General features: G+C 49.4%; 2 protein-coding genes across 2 annotated transcripts; both read left to right on the top strand.

Annotated features, from left to right (window-relative positions):
- Positions 1-757: 757 nt before the first annotated feature.
- vtcn1 (V-set domain containing T cell activation inhibitor 1) lies at positions 758-2,714 on the top strand (the record flags this gene model as incomplete). Its single annotated transcript, XM_080018956.1, has 3 exons — positions 758-764; positions 1,117-1,479; positions 2,446-2,714. The coding sequence occupies 3 exons, from the start codon at positions 758-760 to the stop codon at positions 2,712-2,714; spliced, it is 639 nt and encodes a 212-aa protein (XP_079875082.1).
- A 3,937-nt stretch (positions 2,715-6,651) lies between these two features.
- On the top strand, positions 6,652-17,185 carry trim45 (tripartite motif containing 45). Its single transcript, XM_080018955.1, has 8 exons — positions 6,652-7,150; positions 7,975-8,263; positions 9,198-9,343; positions 9,617-9,921; positions 12,000-12,129; positions 12,327-12,441; positions 12,631-12,757; positions 14,851-17,185. The coding sequence occupies exons 1-8, from the start codon at positions 6,684-6,686 to the stop codon at positions 15,003-15,005; spliced, it is 1,734 nt and encodes a 577-aa protein (XP_079875081.1). The 5' UTR covers positions 6,652-6,683; the 3' UTR covers positions 15,006-17,185.
- The last annotated feature ends 3,427 nt before the right edge of the window (positions 17,186-20,612 follow it).

Below are 20,612 nucleotides of genomic sequence, written 5' to 3'. Positions count from 1 at the left end.
CAGGAAGTAAACACGAGGAATGACGTGAAGGAACGTGTGAGATGAACGTTGAATGAGACTGACTCACACTCGGCATTCCACCCGGAGAAACCTTCCTGACTCAAGTCAAGCGTTTGGAGAGAATGAGGCCAGAACTATTTTGAGATCCACGCTTTGCGTTGTTCATTTTGATCAAACGAAAAGTCTCACTTCTCCCTCAGGTGACAAGAAGTCCTCCCTCGCCAGCCCCTGCTCCACAGAACCTCACCGAGGGGAGTCGGACCAATGGAACGACCCCCCCTCCACAGAGTGATTCGAACGTGGTCCGACCGCCGAGTGGAACCTCCCGGCTCCTCCCAGCTCCGGCGTCCACGCCCGCCAGGCGGTGTTGACTCAAGGCGCGGCGCTCGGCGGCAGCAGCTCGTTCAGTCGGGACCCGGAGCGAGAGGAGGATGGGCTGAGGAGGAGGCAGCGACACCCGGATCCGAGCGGAGCCATGGCCACGATGGGACGGATCATCTTCTGGAGGTGCCGGGGGGGGCGGGGGGGGGATTGACCGGGGCATGTTGTGCGGTGAACTAACCGGGTTTTCTCCCTCTCTGTGTTGTTTTCATCGGGGGGGCAGCATGATCGTGCTGATCGTTCTTTTTGCCGCGATCATCGTCCTGTGCCTCACCCTGGCGCTGACAGGTAGGAGCCGTCCGGGCCTGTGTAAACAAGCTGACACGGGGCCACACCCCTGGGTGTGTACACACCATGTGCATGTATACACATGCACATGGTGTGTACGTCTATCGGTCTGTTTGTCTGTCTGTCTGTCTGTCGTGTGGTAGAGCGATAATGACAGTTATTATTATTATGGTGAAACACCTCGACGGGGTCTTGTATCGGCTCTGGTTTCCCTCCGAGCTCTGAACGCTGGACGCTATTTGGCGATAACCACCGTCCGGCTGCACGTGGCCCTGCTCATCACACACTACTCACTGAACACATTCGCACGTTGACACAACATGTTGATTTTAAATCATTCTACGACCAGTGTGTCTGGTTCAAGAGCTTCCACGCAGGGAAACAGCCGCGGCGCCGTGGCTCCCTCCGAGTGCCGCGCCTGACCCGGGCGCTTCCCCCCCGCGCCAGGTTCCCCGCTCGGCGCCGAGAGCAGCAATAAGTCCCCGGTGGCCAACCTGAGGGAGGACATCGTGCTCAGCTGCTTCCTGCCCTCGGACAGCCAGGCCGGCACCTCCGTCGGCCGGGTGTCGGTCACCTGGACCAAGGAGGGGCTCGGCGGCCTGGTCTACAGGTACACGGACGGCGCCGCGGACCTGCGGGACCAGAACGAGGCCTTCAAAATGAGGACGGAGATCTTCCCGGACGCCATCGCCAACGGGAACGCCTCCCTGCTGCTGAGGAGGGTCCGGATGAGCGACGCCGGGGTGTACGGCTGCGCCATCGGCAGTTCAGGCGGAGGCGGGGACGTCAGCATCCACCTCAGAGTGGCAGGTACCGGCCCCACCCTGTCCACTTTGGTGGAGATTCCTTCAGATCGGTTGGAGATGCAGGGGAGGGGGAGAACCTATTTTTACAATAGTTCATGACATTGCAATCTTGTCCAAAGAGACGTAGGATGAGGACACCTTGTCACAGGGTGGAGGCCAGGACGTCGCAGCCAGACGCTTTTTTATGGGAATAAGTGTCACGGGTGGAAATAGAGATGGTGGTGACGTGCACAAGTCAGTCCTGGTGCCGTCTGAAGAGATGGGTCTCCAGTCTCTGGCGAGGGATGGGAAGCGATTCAGCTGCTCCACCACCAGGGGAAGGTGGAGCAGCAGAGATGGGAAGCAGGGAAGTGATGGAGGCAGGGGAGCGACGTGAGAGGGTAGATGGGATGGAGTGTTGTAGTTGGAGGAGGGAGCGTTGCAGTTGGAGGATGGAGCGTTGTAGTTGGAGGATGGAGTGTTGCAGGATGGAGGATGGAGCGTTGCAGGATGGAGGATAGAGCATTGAAGGATGGAGTGTTGCAGGATGGAGGATAGAGAGGACGGAGCAGGAGACCCTGTCGTCATGGTGATGCGGGCGGGGCAGGAGAGTCGGTCGTCCAGGATTACCGCAGGGCTCTTGGCCGTCTGAGATGGAGATACCTCGGTGTTCTCGAACAGTGACCGAGACGTCCGTGTGAGGGCAATCTTCCCCAGGGGGAAGGAGGGGCTCCGTCTGGTGGAGGTGGAGCTTCGGGTGGTGCTCATCTCTCAAAGACGTGCAGAGATGCGGCTTTCCATATGTGTTTCCGAGAGGGGAAAGCCACGGCTGGAGATCACATCACCAAGGGAGTTTTGGGCCCTGTGCTAAGCCCTGAGGGGCGGGGCACAACCCTGAGGGGTGGGGCATATCACTGAAGGGTGGGGCTAGATGTATTTCCGGTTTGTTCTTGTCATTTGTTGGATTGGGTGCCTGTATTCCTCCCTGCAGCCTACTCGGCCCCAGCCTTCACCCGGTCACAGCGCAGCCTGGTGGCCGAGGCCCAGCGCTGGTTTCCCAAACCCAACGTGACGTGGTCGGACCTGAACGGCAACGTGCTGAACGGCACCGTCACCCAGCTGTCCCAAAACTCAACAGGCACCTACCACCTGCTGAGCACCCTGCAGGGGGTCAGCACCCAGAACTCCTACATCTGCACCATCCAGAACCAGCTGGTCAGCGCGGTGGCCACTGCTACCATCACCGGTAAACGCCGCTAATTATTATTATTTCAATTTTCATCTCCTCAAAAATGTGCACATTTTATTAATAATTTATTATGAATATCATTATTTTGGCTTTTTTAATATAATTTATTAAGGATTTTTTAAATGGGTTTTTTTTGGCTAATTGTGGAAATAGGGCTTTTTTAAATTTTATTCGATTTTTTTTAATTTCTAATTTATTCTATCTTTTATTGTCTTTTATTATTTTGTGTTTTTCAGGCAGATTTTCGAGCTTTTTTTTAAATGCAAATTGTCTTCAAATAACAAATGAGAAGAACAAACCAAAATCATCACTTTAATAAACCACGCCCCCTCCGGTATTAGCCCCGCCCCCTCCGCGGTGCGGGATTGAATCGGTTCCGGAGGCTTTACACAGCTTTCTGTCACACACCGCGACCGCAAGTGACATCAGTCAAGGATGTTTTTTAAAATGTGAACTGGACTTAAATCTAAGAAAATAAATTATATATAAAATATATATATATATGTATATATATATATATGTATATATACAAAATAATGACGTAATTAACGTTAATGATGGATGTCACCATCTTCACCGTCAAAAAAAATATATTATTAAAAATCAATTTTTATATGAGCGAATTATCCATATTTTGACATACTTTATAAAGGAAGGTTTAAAGTCTCATTCATGGAACATGGTCAATGTCCAGCTGAGCAAACTGCTACGCACTGATGTTCTGCAGAAGACAGGTTCTCCCATGTCCCATGTTCCACCAGGGGGAGAATCTGAGCGTCGTACGCGCTTACGCACTAGGTGTAAAGTTGCCTTAAAACTCAATTTGACAGCGACACGCCCTGAAAGTGATTCATGTGCAGTGTTACATGTATGTGTTGTATACAAATGCTTGTACGTATATAAATAAATAATATATATGTATGTATATGAATATATAAATTATATATGTTGTACTTTTCAGATTCGGGCGTCACTGACAATACCTTCTTCACCTTCAGCGCCGCGTCGTCCATCTTGCCGCTGAAAAACCTGATAATTACGTCCAGTGTTAAGCTGGGGATCCATTACCTGCTCCCATAGACACACACACACACACACACACACACACATATTCTCTTCAGCACACACACAAGTGACAGTCATATATGTAGATATAAATATATATATTATATGTACTGTTTGTACTGTATATATATTTATTCATGTCTAATATTATTTATAATATTGTCTATAATTGTCACTTGTGTATAATCTATATGATAATATTATATCTATGTATTTCTGATTGTGGCTGTATATCTACCAAAAAGGTGTTTTTTTGACTAATTAATGATACGTTGTCGTGTTTGGAATTTAAACTTTGTACGTCCAACATGGATCTCATGAAGTGTTTATTTAACTTTTCATTTAATCTATCCATCTGTCTGTCTGTCTGTCTGTCTGTCTGTCTGTCTGTCTGTCTGTCCATCCATCTATATATCTGTTCATTCGTCCATCTATCTATCATCTATCTGCCTGTCTGTCTGTCTGTCTGTCTGTCTTTCTGTGTGTGTGTCTGTCTGTCTGTCTGTCTTAAAAAAGGAAGAAAGGGAAAACCAGTTAAACAACAGTTTTTTGGGTGTGTACTTTAAGCACAATTTAAAATATAATATTGACTCTGGTTGTTGACATGGAAGTTCTGTGTAAAATGTTTCTGTTTCGGAGACAATATCAAACAAAATGATGAAATAAAACATCATGGATCTTATCATTCATTCACAAAAACCATCGGCAACAATCACAACCAGCCAGACGCCGTGTGACCTCATGATTCTTCATCATGTCAATCTCTTTACTCCATCGACCTAACTGACTGACCGATTGACTGACTGACCGACCGACTGACTGACCGACCGACCGACTGACTGACTGACCGATTGACTGACTGACCGACCGACTGACTGACCGACCGACCGACTGACTGACTGACCGACCGACTGACTGACCGACTGACCGACTGACTGACCGATTGACTGACTGACCGACCGACTGACTGACCGATTGACTGACTGACCGACCGACTGACTGACCGACCGACCGACTGACTGACTGACCGATTGACTGACTGACCGATTGACTGACTGACCGACCGACCGACCGACCGACCGACTGACTGACTGACCGACCGACCGACCGACTGACTGACTGACCGACCGACCGACCGACCGACCGACCGACCGACCGACCGGCTGACCGACCGACCGACTGACTGACCGACCGACTGACTGACCGATTGACTGACTGACCGACCGACTGACTGACCGACCGACCGACCGACCGACTGACTGACTGACCGATTGACTGACTGACCGACCGACTGACCGACCGACCGACCGACCGACCGACCGACCGACCGACCGACCGACCGACCGACCGACCGACTGACTGACTGACTGACTGACTGACCGACCGACTGACTGACCGATTGACTGACTGACTGACCGACCGACCGACTGACTGACCGATTGACTGACTGACCGACCGACCGACCGACCGACCGACCGACCGACCGACCGACCGACCGACCGACCGACCGACCGACCGACTGACTGACTGACTGACTGACTGACCGACCGACTGACTGACCGATTGACTGACTGACTGACCGACCGACCGACTGACTGACCGATTGACTGACTGACCGACCGACTGACCGACCGACCGACCGAACGACCGACCTGACCGACCGACTCGACCGATCCGACGATACCGACGCCGACCGACCGACCGATCCGACCGACTACCGACCGAACCGACCGACCGACGACCGACCGAAGCCGATCACCGACCGAACGATCGAGACCGACCGACCGACCGAAACCGACCGACCGACCGACCCGACCGACTGACGACTGACTGACTGACTGACTGACGTGACTGATCCGACCGACTGACTGACCGACCGACTGACTGACCGATTGACTGACTGACCGACCGACTGACTCCGACCGACCGACTGACTGACCGATTGACTGACTGACCGACCGACTGACCGACTGACTGACTGACCGATTGACTGATTGACTGACCGACCGACCGATTGACCGACCGACCGACCGACCGACCGACCGACCGACCGATTGACCGATTGACCGACTGACCGACTGACCGACTGACCGACTGACCGACTGACCGACCGACCGACCGACTGACCGACTGACTGACTAACTGACTATCCTACTCACGACTCACAGTCTAACCGCCTTATGTGTATTCTTTTTCCGTCAAGCCTCTGTATTATGCAGGATGTGGCCAAATACTTAAAGGTGATAAATCTCCAGAAACATCTTGTCATCCACTGCAATTCAGAGAATTATAAAAACTGAAAACTGTTTCTCTCCATTACAACTTTGACTCGAGGAGGCTTCTTAATAATAACAACAACAAAAATATTTGAATAATAGCACAATATAGTCTAGAAACGATTTAAATTATATATAAAATAATCGTATAAAATACATTTCAAATATGAAATAAAATACGTAATACAAAAATACATAATATAAAATATGGAAAAATACCTGTTATAGATGTGTACATATGTGTTATTTTCATTTATTTACATTTTTCTCTGACACTGTTTTTGCTCCTAACACCTGGATTTACCTCCAGAGGTTCATATAAAGTTCATCTTAATTCATCTTAAATTGTGCAAATGATTCTTCTGTTCGCGGCGCATGCGGGTTTTCTATTGGTCCCTGTGTGGGTGGAGCTCCTCCAGGGGGTGGTGGTGGACCCCCCTCTCCAGGGGGTGGAGCAGCTCCACCCACAGCAGTTCCCAGTTCAACCAGTTCTACTTCCCGGAGGAAAAGTTTTGTTCTCGCTGGGGACCGGGACGAGGAGCCGAGGTTGGAGTTCCCTGAAGAGGATCTGAACAGGAGCAGCGGGGGGTGACGGGGGTGACTTTTATCCAAATAATCCGCATTACCGTCATCATCATCATGTCGGGCCGCCCGGAGGCTCCTTCCGATGTGTCCAGCGGAGGCTCTTCCGCCGCGGACTCCCGGTGTGTGTGTCCGGCGTGTGAGCGTCTGTTCCGGGACCCGCGCCTGCTGCCCTGCCTGCACAGCCTGTGCGCGGCCTGCGTGGAGCGGCTGGAGCCGCTCTGCCTCCCGGAGCAGGAGGACCCCCGGGGCCCGGAGGACCCGGACGACCCCGGGGACCCGGAGGACCGGGGCTCCGGCGCGGCCTGCACCGTGCTGTGCCCGGTGTGCGACACCGAGGTGGAGCTCCCTGCGGCGGGGGCCGCCGCGCTGAGCCCGGACCACCTGGCCCTGGACGCGGTGTTCCAGCGCAGCCTGAGCTCCGGAGGCTCCGTGCCCTGCGACCTGTGCAGCCACGGCCAGGCCGAGCTGCGGTGCGAGGTGTGCGGCGTCAACCTGTGCGAGTTCTGCAGCCAGGCCCACCGGTGAGGGCAGGGCACTCTGGGATGTCCTGGAAGTTCCACAACTTGGTCTCAAACTTTGAAGTGGTAGAGATGGTTTTGGGGAAGAAAAGTCACATCGTTTGAAAGTTCTCTTACTTTTAAAACACCAGTGAGTGGTTAAAGTTAAGTTCCATCTGCATGTGAACCTGAGAAACACTGAAGCTGCTTTGATCATAAAATACAGAATGTGCGAGACATTTGAAACCTCTTTAACTTCATTAATCATCCCGACGAAGCAGAATTTCTGCTGTGAAGTGTCTGACTGGTCCTGGACCATTAGTTAACACCTTGGGCTTTTATGGCCTCTTAGCGGGGCCCCCAGCTGTCCGGCAGCTCAGGGGGCCAGGCCTGGAATTTCCAGGCTGCCTCGGGGTCCAGGGCTCCAGGGGCCCCCCGGGGGCCTCCAAGGTTCAATATGCTCACCGAGCTGCAGCAAATAAGCTGAACCCGAGAGAAAAGGACAAATGTCCCTTCAATGCCGAGCGATGACGATGGATGTTTGATGTTTGTTTCCATGTTTCCAATTCGTTCATCTTGGAGTTGATCTCCAGGTCTGTGGCCAACTTTTCAGCAAGTTCTTAGCTTTATTGGATATTTCATTTTTATTTGAAAATATTTATTACATCTATCTGTCTGTCTATCATCCATCTATGGTTTGTCTATATAACTCAGATATAAATTGATAAAGTTTCATCTTTACAACTGGCAGCTGATGCATGGCCTCAAACTTTGCAACCACCTCTAACAGTTGGTGTTATGATCCATGTTTTATATTTTCCATGTTGCCCCCCCCCCGTGACCTGCAGGCGACAGAAGCGCACGGCGTCCCACAGCGTGCGCTGCCTGCGGGAGCTGCGGGCGCAGGGCCGCGTGCCCCGCCCGGTGCTGTGCGCGCTGCACCCGGCGCAGGAGCTGCGTCTGTTCTGCGAGCCGTGCGACCGGCCCGTCTGCCTGGAGTGCGCCGCCACCTCGCACCGGGACCACCGCTGCTGCCCCGCCCACAGCGCGGCCCACCGCCACGGCAACCGCATCCGGGAGCTGGTCGCCGGGAGGCTCCGGCCGCGCCTGCAGTGCCTGGAGGAGGCGCTGTGCAAGGTGACGCGGACGCAGCTGGAACCAAGCTCGAGAGATCTGACCAAAACAACAACCAAAAAAACCAAAACGGTCATTGTGTTTTATTTCAGTCGCCGTGACGCAGATTATGACACTTTTGGAATTTTAAGAAGGAAAGGTGCAGAGAGTTGAGATGGATGCAGATCCAGAGAGAGCCCCGACACCAGGGCGGTGGAGCCGGCTGCCCTGGGGGGGAGCCGGGAGATCCACGGGGAGGGAGTCACGCCCACGGGCAACACCCCGGACCCCGACGTGGATTTAGCGGGAGTCCGTGCTGTGAGCGGCCGGGGACGGTCCTCCGCTCCGGTGTAAACGCCAGCACAGTGCCCCGGTGGAGTGAGGCGGACGGTGGAGCTGCTCCCTGCACCGCCCTGCAGCTCAGACAGACGCAGGGTTCCGGGAGAATATGTGTCGTTGTTTTTGGCGGTTAATTGATTTCCAATAAACATACATTTGCATAAATTAAGCGTTTTTGTCCACTCCCATGTCGATAGGAGTATTAAACACAGAAAGATATCCCATCAAGGTGCGTTTTAAACTGATTAGAAATGTGCCATTAATTTGCAATTAATCACCATTAACTATGACCAATCATGCCCTCAATGCTGATCAAACATTTGAAGCGGTTGACAGCTCTGCTTTTTTAATCTGGCAGCTCAGACAAACAGAAACATTTGATGTGATCCTGTTCTGCACGTGTCCGTCAGTAGTGAAAACATAGAAAAACATCAACATGGCTGCCCAATTATGTCCAAACAAAGCAGTGAAGAATAAGAATAATAATAATAATAATAATAATAATAAAATGTGGTCAAAGTGATCTCACTATTCAACAAATATCCAGGAGGAAGTACTCTATGTCCATGTCGGCTGTACAAAGAGTTCTTATGGGATGTCTTGTCCCCCCGCCCCCCAGGTGGAGATTTCCCAGCAGACCTTGCAGGAGCAGGTGGAGGCGTCGGCTGACGAGGTTCGGGCATTTGCGCGAGGCTACGTCAGCGCTGTGGAGACGCACTGCGCCGCTCTACTGCGCCACCTGGAGGAGCTGCGGGTGCAGCGCAGGTCAGACCCAAGTGGCAAACTAGCACACTGTGTGTTTAGTACGCCAAGGTAGTATTTACTACTCCTAGGTAGTGTTTACTACTCCTAGGTAGTGTTTACTACTCCTAGGTTGGGATTACTACTTCTAGGTAGGGATAAGTATGCCAAGGTAGTGTTAAGTACTCCTAGGTGGGGTTTAGTACTCCTAGGTAGTATTCAGTACTCCTAATGGGTGTTTAGTGTCCTGATGAGGCCCCTTAAATAAAAGTCGTTCCCGCTGCCTCCGTCCTGCAGGAACCAGCTCCACCTGCAGGGGGCGCAGCTGCGTCAGGCCCTGTCAGACGCCCGCGGAGGGGCGGAGTTTGCCGAGCGGCTGCTGACCCTCGGCTCCGACGCCCAGATCCTGAGCGCCAAGGGCGTGGCCCTGCGTCGGCTCGGCCAGCTGGCGGAGTGCGGCTACGACCCCGCCCCGGCCGCCGTCGCCCCCGACGACGACGCCGCCGCCATCCGCTTCGCGCCCGCGGAGCCGGCGGGCGACGTGGACGGGTTCCCGCTGGTGGGCGTGGTCCAGGCCCGCACGCTGGACCGCTATGGGAGATGCTGACTTGGAATAAGAAGCACTTTATTCATAACTTTATGCAAAGCTTTTCATAGCTTTATTCATGACTTTATTCATGACTTTATTCATAACTTTTTTCATAACTGTATTCATATATTTATTAATAATGTTATTCATAACTTTATTCATAAGTTTATCCATAACTTTATTCATAACTTTTTTATAATTCTATTCACAACTTGTTTCATAACTTTATTCATACATTTATTCCTTACTTTTTTTCATAATTCTATTTGTGACTTGTATTTATAACAATAATACTTAAATGAACCTCATGTGGAGTTAAAAACTGTCTTTAAATTCATCTCTATATCATCACCTCTGTGCCTTTGTTCATAACCTGATCCATGCCTGTGGGGATGAGGAACTTTATTTATAACTTATAATAACTTTATTGTTCCCTGTGCGGAGGAACAAAATTCACAAAATATGATTCAACTTGCAAAGAGAATAATTCTCTTTTGCCTCGAGATGAAGCCTGAAGGAGTGGGAGGGGCCACGTTTCCATGGTGATAAATAGGGGTGTCGGCCATCTTGTAGGGGGTGGTTGGTTGTAGGCATGGAAACACTTCATCGTCTCTTTAATAATCTACCCATCGATCTATCGATCTATTGATGTCACTCAGTGACAAAATGATTACCATTCGACAACCAACAGCTGTTGCATGTTTGGCAACTCGCCGACCGCTTTGGGAGTCCTTGTGCCGGGCCCCGAGGGGTCACAATCCCACTTTCCCGCGGTTCCTCCGTGTAGCACCGTAGGATTTGATGCTTTGCTTTTAATCTAAAAAAGATCTGATTCAGCTCCTTTAAATCCAGACGGATCAACCAGCGAAGCGCAGATCTGTTCACGTGGTTGATTTAAAAAACATGTATTTATTATTAATTAATGTTTAGTATTTATTATTATTTAATGTTCATTATTTATTATTGTTTAATGTTTAGTATTTATTATTATTTTATGTTTAGTATTTATTATAGTTTTATGTTTAGTATTTATTGTTTATGTTTAGTATTTATTGTTTCCTCTGTGGCGCTAAGCAGCAGCACATTCCTCCTGACGTGTTGGGACGAGGTCTGGGGCTGAGAACAGCATTCCTGTCTGGTGCCCCAGTGCATTGTGGGACATGCCCCCCCCCCTCAGAGGCATCTGTGTGTGTGTGTGTGTGTGTGTGTGTGTGTGTGTGTGTGTGTGTGTGTTCTTTCTAATCCAGTCTAGAGAACAGTATTTGGTATCAAATCAGATTTGTAATGAGTTTTGGGGGAGGGGTGGTGGCTACGTATCTTAGCTCCTCCCCCTGAGCGTTGTGTGTCTGACACTGATGGAAACACCTTTCCAGGTGCGTTACAGATGTGATGCAAAGTCCAAATGTCCTGGAGTCGTTGTCATGTGGCCCCTTTAAAGAGGAGCTTGCAGCTTGTCAGAGCCAGTCAGCCAACGACGCAGCCAGTCCCACGGAAGAATTATTTCTCATTTCTTCACTTCAGCTGGGCTCATTTTGGTTACGCGGGAAGCCACGCCCACCTCAAAAACACGGAGCGGGCGCCGCAGCGAGACGCTCAGTGATTTTGTTTTACATTCAGATTTATTCGTTTGTCCCACCAAAAACGAAACAGAACCCGCGCCACGTCACCGTCCGGATGAGACTTTTATTTTGTTGACGGAAATGGATTTTTTTGTTTTGTGTGAATACTCTTTACTTCTATATTTTAAATCCAAAACACAGTACTTCACCATCCTAAATATCTGTGAACCTAAGTGACAGTGACTGATGAGACAGGACCACGCCCTCTGTGACATCACCTGAGCCACATGTAAAAAAATGTACCCGCGAACCTAAATTGGCAACATTATTTCTGTGTTTTTCCCTAAAAATTTTTTTTTTCGTATTACTTTTTTCAAACCATCTTCACCATAAAAACCAAGGTTGTCAATGAATTAAAAAAAACCTGATAGTTGCTCTTCAAGGATCCAGGAGAGAACACAGTTGGACGAGTCAACCCTCGTAAAATGGGTGTTTAAAAGTTGTTTTCTGGGGACCCCTGTGGCCCCTCTAGGTGTGCGGCGGTGCGTGGTGGGCCAGCGGGGCCTCTTCACCCTGGTGTGCAGGGACTCTGCCGGGGAGCCCTTGGGCCGCGGGGGCGAGCACGTGGTGGCCAGCGTCGTGCACCGGGAGAAGAAGAACTGGTACGAGATGGAGGGAGGGCGCTGCATGACTTGCGGCCCCAGGATGTGTCCTGCAGAGGTGGATGTGGTGGTCGTTGTAGTTCTCCCCTGTGTCCTGCAGAGGGCGTGTGAAAATAAGTACTTGAACAAATCCAGATTTGTTCAGCACATGTTTTTCATGTTTACTGTGCACACACATCACTCCCTCCCGCCCGCAGCACGGTGGAGACGGCGGTGGTGGACCACTGCGACGGCACCTACAGCGTGGCCTACACCCCCAGGGAGGCGGGCTCCTACTCCGTCTGGGTCTGCCTCAGAACGCAGCACGTCAAGGTGATTTGACGTCCAGAAAACAAGATCAGGCAATAAGTTATTGGGGAAAGAAAACAAAAAACTGAATTTCCTGAAGGATCCTCCAGCTCGATTAAACACATTAAAACCTTTTTTTTTTTTTACAAAACGACTTTAAACAATTGAAAGAAACGTCCCTTTGATTGGCTGCCCCTGTCCCCGCCCCCGCAGGGCTCTCCGTTCGTGCTGACCGTGACCAGGAAGTTGAGGCGTCACCGCGGGACCTTCCACTGCTGCACCTTCTGCTCCAGCGGGGGCGCTAAGGAGGCCATCTGCGGCTGCACCGGGACCATGCCGGGTAGGGGCGGGCGTCCGGCGGGGGGCGTCCGGCGGGGGGGGTCCAGCCGGGGGGGTCCGGCGGGGGGCGTCCGGCGGGGGGCGTCCTGCGGGGGGCGTCCGGCGGGGGGCGTCCGGCGGGGGGCGACCGGCGGGGGGGGGTCCGGCGGGGGGCGTCCGGCCGGGGGGGTCTGGCGGGGGGCGTCCGGCGGGGGGGGGTCCGGCCGGGGGCGTCCGGCCAGGGGGGTCCGGCCAGGGGGGTCCGGCCGGGGGCGTCCGGCCAGGGGGGTCCGGCCGGGGGCGTCCGGCGGGGGGCATCCGGCCAGGGGGGTCCGGCCAGGGGGGTCCGGCAGGGGCTGCCCTCCGCGCCGTTGACGTGCGTCAACGCGGGGCCCGCGGAGCCGTTAAGCACAATAATAATGAATAAGAAATGTCACTGATTTACCGCAGAATTCACCACCAGTGATTGTTTATTTAAACAGAGAATCAACAACGAAATCACCAGATGAATGTAGAATCCAAACAAAGAAAGTGTGATTTCAGTCAAATGTTATTATTTAGTGGCATCTGTTTCCAATACTTTACTTTGCATGAAGAACAATTTTCCAGTTTAAAGTCTGAAAATTCAACACCTCTCGTCCTGTGAACACGTGTCCTGTCGGAGGTTTGGCTCCACCTGGTGGTCTCCAACTTCCTGTCTGTCCAACACATTTAGACTCACATCCACCTCTACAACTACAACTACCACCACATCCACCTCTACAGCTACAACTACCACCACATCCACCTCTACAACTACCACCACTTCCACCTCTACAACTACAACTACCACCACATCCACCTCTACAACTACAACTACCACCACATCCACCTCTACAACTACAACTACCACCACATCCACCTCTACAGCTACAACTACCACCACATCCACCTCTACAACTACCACCACTTCCACCTCTACAACTACAACTACCACCACATCCACCTCTACAACTACAACTACCACCACATCCACCTCTACAACTACAACTACCACCACATCCACCTCTACAGCTACAACTACCACCACATCCACCTCTACAACTACCACCACTTCCACCTCTACAACTACCACCACTTCCACCTCTACAACTACAACTACCACCACATCCACCTCTACAACTACAACTACCACCACATCCACCTCTACAACTACCACTACCACCACATCCACCTCTACAGCTACAACTACCACCACATCCACCTCTACAACTACCACTACCACCACATCCACCTCTACAGCTACAACTACCACCACATCCACCTCTACAGCTACAACTACCACCACATCCACCTCTACAACTACCACTACCACCACATCCACCTCTACAGCTACAACTACCACCACATCCACCTCTACAACTACCACCACATCCACCTCTACAACTACCACCACATCCACCTCTACCACCACATCCACCTCTATCACTACCACTACCACCACATCCACCTCTACAACTACAACTACTACCACATCCACCACTACAAATACCACCACATCCACCTCTACCACCACATCCACCTCTACAACTACAACAACCACCACATCCACCTCTACCACTACCACCACATCCACCTCTACCACTACCGCCACATCCACCTCTACAACTACCACCACATCCACCTCTACAAGTACAACTACCACCACATCCACCTCTACCACCACATCCATTTTTATGTATTTATCTCTGTTGCCCCTTTCACACATAGTTCCTGGTAAATGACCTGAATAACCTTTTATTAAAATAAATATGCCTATGAAATAAATCCTGAAATATATAATCAAAGCAATAAATAAATATACATATATAAATGAATAGATGGCGCCTGACGGAGCCAGAATTCAGATTTTATCCTGGAACACGGGGGCACCGCATGCGTGAGGCTCAGTCTTTTTTTGTGGATGTACGGAGGCGGGGCAGCCGTGCTCTGGAGGCGGCGGAGGCTGTTGCAGTCGCACGCGTCGCAACAGAAGCCGCAGCACCACCCGCGTGTCAGGAAGCAGAGCCGCACCCCACCTTCCTTCACTGCCTCACCCTGTGTTTGTCGCCCCCCCCCCCCCCCCCACCCCCGCAGGCGGCTTCCGGGGCTGCGGCCACGGCCACAAGGGCCACCCCGGGAAGCCCCACTGGTCGTGCTGCGGCAGCACGGCCGAGCGCTCCGAGTGCCTCCCCCCCGGCATCGCGGCCGCCGTGTCCCCCCACGGCCACCTCCGCACCGTGGAGCTCTGAGGCGGCGGACCACGCCGCGGGAACGACGACGACGACAACGACGACGGTTTGAGGGAACGGTTTGGAACGTGTCGGCACCATCTCCTCCTGGAGCGGCTGCGGGCAGCTGACCGCCGTGCCGCCCCTCGTCGTCTCGCTTTTTTTTAGCTGAACTTTATTTTCCGATCATTGGGTTTGATCTGAATGTTTTATCTTGATCCGGTGTCGGAGAACTGATCAGCCCCACGGGGCGATGGCCACGACGGACTCGATGATTCTCCTTTTATCCTTTTATGTCCTTTAAAGCGGACGAGTCGCGCTCATTTCCAGCGTCTTTATTTTTATTTGGGGACTCCAGTAGAGAAGCTCTGTAAGATTCACAGTTGATAACAACACATTGTTTGTCTTACGCCTTTTTTCAAAAACAAGCCTTGTTGGCGCCTGTCTCTTTAAGCCCCGCCTCCTTCTTCTGATTGGCCGGACGGACCCCACAGGTTGTACAGCCAAAATATAAAATGTATTTTCTTAAATTCTCCCTATACCGGTAACGTCGGAGCTTATCCACACCACGCTCCCTAACACCACCCCCGTCCCGACGGGTTGTGGAATATTTACATTGAAAAGTCGAATCAGATTCCACTGACAAAATAAGAGTCGGCCACAGCCCGAAAAAAAACGCCCGTTTTTCTTATTTTCCGATTTCGGATTCCAAACCGAGCCTGAAATGATCGAATGATACTGAGCAGAGCGATCGAACAACTTCTGAGACGGACTGAGCGGGAGCGACGGGCGTGTCCCTGCTCCGCCCGAGCAGACGACCATATAAGGACATCCGTGACCAGCTGACGTCAGAAAAAACCTCTGGAAACGGTGCGTTCAGGGCGGTGGGAATCCTGAGCGTTTTGTCCACAGCCATTACGTTGTCATTAGTTGACCTCATTGTTTGACTCTTGGCCTCGTCTGATATGAACGTCCCCACATTGGAACATTTTATATATGACAGAAGATAAGGAAAACATAACTGATCCCCTTTCAAATATTAAAATTCTGTTTTATTTTTTTTGTAACACATGGAGTCCTGATGAGTTGGGGAAGTCTCCAGACTGTTGTCGTTACATCTGTTGGTTATATGTGATGTTTATTTTTAGGACCTTGCTGCTGATTTAACGTCCACGTAAAGAACTTATTTTACAGAGAAACGGATCATGTTCCGCAGACGTACTGCTCTGTCTTCTGCACGATCCTCCACCCAAACCTCAGGCTTTTAAAAGTGTGTGTGTGTGTGTGTGTGTGTGTGTGTGTGTGTGTGTGTGTGTGTGTGTGTGTGTGTGTGTGTGTGTGTGTGTGTGGTGCAAGGCGGCGACGCTCACGGGGAACCTGCGGATGTGCTTTGGAGACGTGTGACGTGAAGGAGCAGATTCTGTTCCTCCTCCTCCACGACGTGTCTCTGTCCTGTTGTTTGACTTGAAGGTTAAAATCTGTCTCCATGGCGATACTCGGTGCATTCTGACCTCCTGTATGCAGAGGTGGGGTCAGTGTGTGGATGTATCAGCAGGTTGTCCTCATAGATTGATAGAAGTAGAAAAATATACATTTTACGAAATAAAAATCAAATTTTTTAATTCTTCATAAATTAGGAAAATGTGATGAACGTATAATTAGCTGAACAATAGTCACCAATAAACCATGGAATTATTAATAATAATAAACGAATCATGAACGATGAACAAAAATGATCAATAAATAATGAATAACAACCTAATGATAAACAATAAATATGTAGCTAAAGGTTTGACAAACAGCAGAAATAATCACATGAATGTGTTTGGGAGCAAATATACTGTGAATAATCTTTTTTTAATCTGTATTTCACCACACGTTGATATTCTGTCCTTCATGGAATTGCGCCTGCGTCACGTGCACGCGCCTCCCTGTGCGCGTGCACGTGACCCTGCAGCTGCAGGATGTAAAGACTCCAAACTTCCACCGACACCGAGGTTAAAAACAATGTTGTAATTTGAACCGGAGCGTTGGTGTTTCCCGCTCTTATTTTCTTAATTAAAACTTGTTATTTGTGCCTTTACGATGAAATAAACACATTTTTATTTGTCATTTTTGAGTCACTTCAACCTTAATGAAAGCAGCTTTTTTCCCTTTTTTATATGGTTTAATGTTTTTTTTTTATGGTTTTACATTTTTGACACGGTACAAACACCAAAACGTCGTCATTCCACCTGGAACTCAGTTTGTAAATGTAGAATTCTCTCCAAACCAAATAAAACATTAGTGCAGTTTCAACTCCTTATCATTGCATGAATTACATTTTTAAACATTGGATTGTTTGCACATGTACTTGCTTTTTCCAAAGTGCTGATCATAGTCGTACAGTCAAATAATTGTCATGTAATAATAATAACAAGCTTTATTTATCAAGCACCTTTCATCCACCACATGCAGCTCAACGTGCTTTACATTAATAGAAGGAATTCAAATAGCAACAGTAAATGTCTGAAAATGTCATTGAAACGGGAAACTTTCATACTCCACGTCTGCACGCTAACTGTGTTAGCTCAATGCATGGCTGCAGATGGGATCAGCTAGCCTAGCTCCTGGGAAATAAGGGGACATACACCTTCCAGCGTCTCAGAAGCTGAGTAATTTAAGAGATACATCTTATGTCTTTATAAACCTCTGTATCAACAATTCACATTCTGACAAAAAATAAATCATGCGACGAAAACTACTACAAACTACTACTACTATAACAAGTGAACCCCCTCCAAAGAAACCAAACTGCAGTATTTGTTCAAGAAATGGGACATTTCAGACCCCAAAATAAAATAATACACATCGAATTATTTTTGTTTTGCAGTTCCACGGTCGGACCACCAGGGGGCAGAGAGTCACTATGTATAATGTTTACAGCGCGTTACTTCACTGCGTCATCGCTCTGCTTGTTCACACACATCATATTATATATGTATATATATTATACATATACATATACATATATAATATATATATGTATATGTATATATACATATATATATTATACATATACATAAACATATATATATTATATATGTATATGTATATGTATATATATACATATATAATATATTATACATATACATATACATATATAATATATATATGTATATATATATATACATATATATTATATATGTATATATATACATATATATATTATATATGTATATATATATACATATATATATATATTATATATGTATATATATATACATATATATATTATATATGTATATATATACATATACATATACATATATAATATATATATGTATATGTATATGTATATATATACATATATAATATATTATACATATACATATATAATATATATATGTATATATATATACATATATATATTATATATGTATATATATATATACATATACATATATAATATATTATACATATACATATACATATATAATATATATATGTATATGTATATATATACATATATAATATATTATACATATACATATACATATATAATATATATATGTATATATATATATATACATATATAATAGTATATAGTATATAGTATAGTATATAGTATATAGTATATAGTATATAATATATAGTATAAAGTATATAGTATTGTATATAGTATATAGTATATAGTATATAATATATAGTATATAGTATATAGTATAGTATATAGTATTGTATATAGTATATAGTATATAGTATAGTATATAGTATATAGTATATAGTATTGTATATAGTTTATAGTATATAGTATATAGTATAGTATATAGTATTGTATATAGTATATAGTATATAGTATATAGTACAGTATATAGTATATAGTATAGTATATAGTATTGTATATAGTATATAGTATATAGTACAGTATATAGTATATAGTATATAGTATTGTCTGGTCCTGCTCTATAGTATAGTATATAGTACAGTATATAGAGGAACGGGACGCTGCCTTTTCCTCCACCTGCTCCAGCAAACAGGGCGTGGCTAGTGGAGCAGGTGGAGGAACGGGGCGCTGCCTTTTCCTCCACCTGCTCCAGCAAACAGGGCGTGGCTGGTGGAGCAGGTGGAGGAACGGGGCGCTGCCTTTTCCTCCACCTGCTCCAGCAAACAGGGCGTGGCTGGTGGAGCAGGTGGAGGAACGGGGCGCTGCCTTTTCCTCCACCTGCTCCAGCAAACAGGGCGTGGCTGGTGGAGCGGCTGGTGGAGCAGGTGGAGGAACGGGGCGCTGCCTTTTCCTCCACCTGCTCCAGCAAACAGGGCGTGGCTGGTGGAGCAGGTGGAGGAACGGGGCGCTGCCTTTTCCTCCACCTGCTCCAGCAAACAGGGCGTGGCTGGTGGAGCGGCTGGTGGAGCAGGTGGAGGAACGGGGCGCTGCCTTTTCCCCCACCTGCTCCAGCAAACAGGGCGTGGCTGCTGGAGCAGGTGGAGGAACGGGGCGCTGCCTTTTCCTCCACCTGCTCCAGCAAACAGGGCGTGGCTGGTGGAGCAGGTGGAGGAACGGGGCGCTGCCTTTTCCTCCACCTGCTCCAGCAAACAGGGCGTGGCTGGTGGAGCAGGTGGAGGAACGGGGCGCTGCCTTTTCCTCCACCTGCTCCAGCAAACAGGGCGTGGCTGGTGGAGCGTTTGGCTTTTTTCTTTTCTATTGTAAACGTTTCATCTTGAAGACGCTGCAACGTCACAAACATCAAAAGTTTTGTTTTCCAAGCTTTTGTTTGTGCAGCGTCGTTCCCCTGAGGTGACGGAGCGCTGGGTGGTGCTTCCTCCCTCCTCCCTCCTCCTTCCTTCCCTCCTCCCTCCCTCCTCCCTCCCTCTCTCCCTCCTTCCCTCCTCCCCTCCCTCCTTCCCTCCTCCCCTCCCTCCTTCCCTCCTCCCTCCCTCCCTCCCTCTCTTCCTTCCCTCCTTCCTTCCCTCCTTCCCTCCCTCTCTCCCTCCTTCCCTCCTCCCTCCCTCTCTCCCTCCTTCCCTCCTCCCTCCCTCCCTCCATCTTTCCCTCCTCCCTCCTTCCCTCCCTCTCTCCCTCCTTCCCTCCTCCCCTCCCTCTCTCCCTCCTTCCCTCCTCCCTCCCTCCCTCCCTCTCTCCCTCCTTCCCTCCTTCTCTCCCTCCCTCCATCTTTCCCTCCTCCCTCCCTCCCTCCTTCCCTCCCTTCCTCCCTCTCTTCCTTCCCTCCCTCCCTCTCTCCCTCCTTCCCTCCTTCTCTCCCTCCCTCCATCTTTCCCTTCTCCCTCCTTCCCTCCTTCCCTCCCTTCCTCCCTCTCTTCCTTCCCTCCTTCCCTCCCTCCTCCCCTCCCTCTCTCCCTCCTTCCCTCCTCCCCTCCCTCCTTCCCTCCTCCCTCCCTCCCTCCCTCCCTCTCTTCCTTCCCTCCTTCCCTCCTCCCTCCCCTCCCTCTCTCCCTCCTTCCCTCCTCCCCTCCCCCCTTCCCTCCTCCCTCCCTCCCTCCCTCTCTTCCTTCCCTCCTTCCCTCCTCCCTCCCTCCCTCTCTCCCTCCTTCCCTCCTTCTCTCCCTCCCTCCATCTTTCCCTCCTCCCTCCCTCCCTCCTTCCCTCCCTTCCTCCCTCTCTTCCTTCCCTCCTTCCCTCCCTCTCTC

Source organism: Zeus faber, assembly GCF_960531495.2.
Source record: "Zeus faber genome assembly, chromosome: 18".
Lineage (NCBI taxonomy): Eukaryota > Metazoa > Chordata > Actinopteri > Zeiformes > Zeidae > Zeus > Zeus faber.
Note: the sequence above shows the minus strand (reverse complement) of the source record. Positions and strands in the feature narration are given on the sequence as shown.